At 35.6% G+C, this 6,000-nt stretch overlaps 1 protein-coding gene across 1 annotated transcript; it reads left to right on the top strand.

Annotated features, from left to right (window-relative positions):
• Positions 1-1,296: 1,296 nt before the first annotated feature.
• LOC112016543 (amino acid transporter AVT6E) lies at positions 1,297-3,664 on the top strand. The gene has a single exon (XM_024049097.2). The coding sequence runs from the start codon at positions 1,567-1,569 to the stop codon at positions 3,058-3,060; it is 1,494 nt and encodes a 497-aa protein (XP_023904865.1). The 5' UTR covers positions 1,297-1,566; the 3' UTR covers positions 3,061-3,664.
• Positions 3,665-6,000: the final 2,336 nt, after the last annotated feature.

Raw genomic sequence — 6,000 nt, 5'->3', positions numbered from 1 at the left:
GGGCTAATTAAAATTTTTTCCCAGAGTTTAGATCAAATTGATTTGTTATTGAGATTTTTCTTTGTGTTTAAAAAGGTCAGGATATTATTAAGATGCATATATTTAAGTTTATTTCAATTGGGTTTAAGGTTAGGGTGTTCAAATTTTTATTTTAAGTTTCAAAACAGGAAAAAAAAATTAAAAAAATATTATAATCATTTTTTTTGGTTCAATTTAGGGGGTTCATTTGAACCCCCTGGGCTCCAAGTGGAGCCACCCCTGGTTCAAATCCCACCATTGTGACTATTGAATTATAAATACTAAAATTTTTAATTTAAATATAGATATAGTGAATATATATTATAGTAAAAGACTTAAAAGCTGGTTATTGTATGATTTAATTAAAATATTTCAAACATGTGAGTTCACAATTCTTAACCAACATTCTAGGTTCATTGTTATAAAAAAAAGAAAAAAAAAAATTATATGGTCGTTATGTGTTCATTCCAGGGGTTCCCTATAGGGCTCTTGTCCCACATCGTTTAGTTTCAATTGTGTGTGTGAGTTTAAAAAGTCTTACTTAAGCCTTCAAGAGTTAGGCCCTTTTGAATGTTTAAGTATTGTAAGTCTTTATAATAAAAAAAACAAATGGCTGTGATTCAGCTAAGTGGTGAATTAATTCAGGGGTTCCCTATGGGGCTCTTGTCCCACATCGTTTAGTTTCAGTTGTGTGTGTGAGTTTAAAAAGCCTTACTTAAGCTTTCAAGAGTTAGACCCTTTTGAAGGTTTAAGTATTGTAAGTCTTTATAATAAAAAAAAAAAAAAAAAGAGATTCATCTTTGTTATCTGGTGTGTGCAAAGTATACTATACACTTTTGACTTTAGGGAGAACAGTGTATTTAAAAGTTTTGGGCACTACATCATGGGAGTCTTTGAGGGCAGACACATTAGTACGAGGTGTAACATAAACCCGAATTAAGGTCCTAGATTCAATATAACAAACTATCGATCCAATGGGGTTCTAGAGTAAAATGAACCGTAGGTCCTAGATTTAATATAACAAACTATCAATCCAATGGCTTTTTAGAGTATCTTTATAAACTAAAAACTGAAACACTCCTTTCTTAGGTTTGTTTAAATAAACCCCCTCAAAAAAAGAAGAAGAAGAAGGTTTGTTTAAATAAAAGGGGGGAGGGACAACGTTTGGAGATAAAAACACTGGCTAGTTTTCATTTTAAGATTATTGGTTGAAACTTCAAAGATAATAGGAGACTTTCCATCTTTGCAAAACAAGAAAAGAACTAATAAATGACACGTATCTATCTATGGGTATATAGTCCAAAAAAACCACGTTTGAAAGTTGAAACAGAAGCCGCAACAAAAAAAGTAACAGAAAAACTGAGATCTCTTTTCTTCCTCTCTTCTCTTCAATTGTGGAACAAAAAAAGAGAAAGCCGTTGACCCTAAGATCTAGGAAGTGAGTGACTCACAAAAGCTTCAATCTTTTGGTAAGTTTTCTCTCATCCTTTTTTTGAGATCTATAATTTTCTTATTGCACAAAATTTTGTATTATAGACACAGAAAAATATGAATAGCGCTTATTCTTCAATACCCAAAAGATCATATTTAGAATTACAATCCCACAATGATTCTCAAAATCTTGGATCTCCTCCCATAACCCATGTCAATTTGGTCCCTTTTGATGATGAAGAAGGTGTTGGTAATGGTTATTTACATTCCTCCAATGGTGTACATAATGATGATGGTTTTGATGAAGATCTTGGTCCTGATTTTGATAATCATCCTCTTATTGATACCGGGTCTAAAACCGGGTCTGGGATTTCTGGGGCTGTCTTTAATTTAACTACTACCATTATTGGGGCTGGGATTATGGCCTTACCGGCTGCAATGAAGGTTCTTGGGTTGGTTTTGGGGATTTTTGTTATTATCTTGATGGGTCTGCTGTCGGAATATAGTGTCGAATTGCTGGTGAAGTTTTCGGTTTTGGTTAAGGCCTCCTCGTATGGTGAGGTTGTGCAACACGCGTTGGGGAGACCGGCTAAAGTGCTATCAGAGATTTTTATAATTGTGAACAATGCAGGTGTGTTGATTGTGTATTTGATTATTATGGGGGATGTGATGTCGGGTTCGCTTAATCATATTGGGGTTTTCGATCAGTGGTTGGGGCATGGGTTGTGGGATCACAGGAAGCTGCTGATCTTGGTTATTGTGGTGTTGTTACTTGCACCACTTTGTGCATTGGAGAGGATTGAATCATTGAGCTTGACTTCAGCTGCTTCGGTGGCTCTTGCAGTTTTGTTTGTAGTGGTGGCTTGTGTTATTGCATTTATTAAGCTTGTCGAAGGGAAAATTGAGTCTCCAAGAATTGGGCCAGATTTTGGGTCGAAAAAGGCTATTCTGGATTTACTTGTGGTGGTTCCCATCATGACGAATGCTTATGTTTGTCATTTCAATGTTCAGCCTATATATAACGAGCTTGAGGGGCGGACTCCTCAGAAGATGAATCGGGTAGGTAGGATCACAACTGTTATTTGCATTGTGGTCTATGCTTTTACATCTGTATCAGGGTATTTATTATTTGGGCAGGGTACAGAATCTGATGTGCTGACCAATTTTGATAAGAACCTTGGGATTCGTTTCAGTTCAGAATTGAACTATATTGTCCGGGTTGGATACATTTTTCATTTGGTTCTTGTTTTCCCAGTGGTTCATTTTTCGCTACGTCAAACAGTGGATGCCTTATTGTTTGAGGGGTCGGCTCCACTTTTAGAGAGTAGGAAGAGGTCTTTAGGGTTAACAGCAGTTTTGTTGGCACTTATATATTTTGGGTCCACTATGATTCCCAATATTTGGACAGCTTTCAAGGTTACGGGGGCAACAACAGCGGTGTCATTGGGTTTTATATTCCCATCTCTTATAGCATTAAGGTTAGGTCAGCAAAGGGGTTGTTTGAGCTTTGGGGAGAAGTTCTTGTCCAGGTTGATGTTAGTATTTGCCATATTAGTTGGCATTTTTGGAATGATCGGCAATATATATAGCATCGAAAGCCAATCCGAATGATCCTTTCATAATGATTTGAGGGTTGGTTTTTCTGGGCAAAGGGGTTGTTTGAGCTTTGGGGAGAAGTTCTTGTCCAGGTTGATGTTAGTATTTGCCATATTAGTTGGCGTTTTTGGAATGACTGGCAATATATATAGCATCGAAAGCCAATCCAAATGATCCTTTCGTAATGATTTGAGAGTTGGTTTTTCTGGGTATTGATTTGGAAATTTTATGCAGATTAATGGACAAAGCGTCTCTGTTTATGGTTTATTTCTTGCCCAATTTGAAAAATCTAATGAAATTGGGCGATGATGGATCTTAAACACAATGCTTCAGTATGTGATGATTGAAAGATCAGAGTTCACTTATGTTCCAGATAAAATGTTCTTTTATGCTTCAGAAGAACTGTGACAAGGTAAGCTAACTTGTCAGAAATGTTTTAGAGGAGAGTACATTGATATATGCATCACGTGCAGGTTGTACTGTATTTTCAAATTGATTTATGTCAAAATATTCTTAGTCCCACATTTATTTTTTTAACAGGGGATGCTGTTGTAAGTTGTAACTGTATAATTCATAAACAATACTGCTGTTTAAATGAATACTTCACTTTTATTAGCAAGGATCATTCTTCATTTCTTGGACAAAGCTTTGTTCTTTTAGTCATCATGTTACGCTGGATAATCCTTCATGATTGCTGGGTAGTTGATAGATTATGCATGAAGAAAGCTTCAAAACAATCCTTACACTTAAAAGAACTAAAATAACACCAGAAGTAATAAAAAAGGACATGTTAATGAAGGAGGTGACAAAGAGTAAAGAGTATGAGTATCATTATAAATATGATCCAAAAAAGGTTTTTGTGGCTAAGGCTTTATTGTTATTGTTGTTGCTGTATTCAATACTTACACTCAGGATTTTTTTTTGAATATGAAAATGATCTAAAGACTCTGTATAACTTTATATTTTAAGTGAAGATGGTCTATGTATTGCAGATTTTTGCCTCTTTCTCTCTCTTTTCCTATTTCCCCTCTTCTCCAATTTCTCACAATAAACCTTTGAAATTCATATTCTTTGTGTTTTATTAACAAAATCACATGCATTTAGTGAACCAGGTTGTTCATTCCTTCTATGATTATATGATACCAACTAGAGATCATGTTTCTCAAATGGATGTTCATCAATTCAATTAAAAGCTTACAAAGCCACAATTCAGGTGCTGTATGATTATTTGGTGAGCTAGTCCTACTGATGCACTTCCTACGGAACACTTGAAAGAAAAAAGGGGGGGGGGGGGGGTTTGGGGAAGGGTGCAGTGAATGTATTTCTTCTGGGAATAAGACGTGGTTGTTGTAGAATGCGTTCCTTAAAAGTCATAATAATAGTGCTTAGGTTCTTTGTGCCTACTGGGCAACCATGAGTGTTTAATGAGATTGTTTTTTTTCGTTTGGATTAAAATGGTTGAGAACCAATATAACATCGGCAATAGTGAGAACCTTTTGTCATATCTGTCTCTCCTTAAAATTAACAAAAAACTGTATCCTCTAATCAGCAATGTTGGTTGTGATTCTCCTTCACTAAAAGGGTTCTTATGAATGCGTTTGGTCAGCTTTCACTGCTACACATTCCCTCATCAATTTTTATTTTGTTTTTTTTTTTTTTTTTATTTTAAATTTCCTTAAGTTCATCATTATCTGTTAGTTTGGGTTTTGGAATGCTTAAAGATACCAGGTGAGAGTGATTTGGTAGTCAACTGATTGCTGCCTATGGGGGTAACTTTGGATTGTCTGTGTGGATTTTATTACAGGCCTTCTAGCATTTCTTTCCGGGTAAGGAAATGTTGTTATGGACCTTTCATCTTACGAAGCAAACCATGGCTGGGATTTGTGCAGAAATCAACCTTTCGTTGTCAAAGGCTAATTGGATCCTATTCCTGGTCTGGTCTCTGCTGTTGAGACAGTTGGGAGAGGTTGGGTGGGATGCTATTGATTATGACAATTGGTTTTTGGTGTAGAATCTTTGGACTGTGATGGAGTAGTAAAGCTTCCGTCAAGTGAACTGGCATGAAGTGGTCATTTTTGGAAACGTGTTATGTCTATGTCGTGTGCAATATGCATTGGAGCACTAGATGCAATCAAACTCACAGGGATGGATTCACCAGTTATTTAGTGCTGGTTTGGTTATATTTGAAATTCGACAGTTCAATATGAAGTTAAGCCAGAAAACATGAAGAAAGTAAACTGGTTAATTCAGATGACACCAAACAATGGCGCTAGCGAGGAAAATGGAACTTGGAAAGTCTAAGCTTGGGGGGTTAAAGTGAATACACTCATTGACAAGTATTTGTTTGTGCTGGTTCAATGGATAATCTAGTTGTTCTCTACCCTTCCTGAAGGCCGAAGTCTTCTGCAAATCTGGAACAATCTTGGCCATAAGAACTGAATAAATGCTTGCATTTCAAATGTAATCCAAGTTGCCATAGAATAAGAATTTTGTCGGAAACGGAAGCATTGACCATAACAACAATAAAGCATGCATGCAATGCAGCTGAGATTGGATGCAATTGTTACAGTAGTAAAGAGGGCAAATAAGCCATTAAAACAAAGCTTTTCGTAACTATTATATTTTAAAATTTCTGAATCAAGGGCAGTTAAGGAATCATGGGAACCATAATCAAGGATGAATTCTTTTAGAATTACAAAAATATATTTAGTTCTCTTATCTTTGCACTACATTATAATAGTGAAAAAAGAATACACGTGATTGCCTAATTTTTAAGAAATTCGTAGCCGACCTCAAAATTTTGAACTAACATTTTCTTGTTATTGTAATGTTTGCATAACATCGTGTATAGAAGAAAAAATTCGAAGGTAACAACGTTTAGTTTTTACTAGGCAGAAGAGGAGAAGAATAGGAGCATTCATCTTATTACATCGGGATAAAAACAATTTTATAGTA

This window comes from Quercus suber, unplaced genomic scaffold (genome assembly GCF_002906115.3).
Source record: "Quercus suber isolate HL8 unplaced genomic scaffold, Cork oak 2.0 scaffold_22, whole genome shotgun sequence".
Lineage (NCBI taxonomy): Eukaryota > Viridiplantae > Streptophyta > Magnoliopsida > Fagales > Fagaceae > Quercus > Quercus suber.
This window is presented reverse-complemented; position numbering and strand designations above follow the sequence as displayed.

Excerpts from the sequence above, each read along its gene's own strand:
- LOC112016543 (XM_024049097.2), top strand. The coding sequence starts at position 1,567 with ATGAATAGCGCTTATTCTTCAATACCCAAAAGATCATATTTAGAATTA.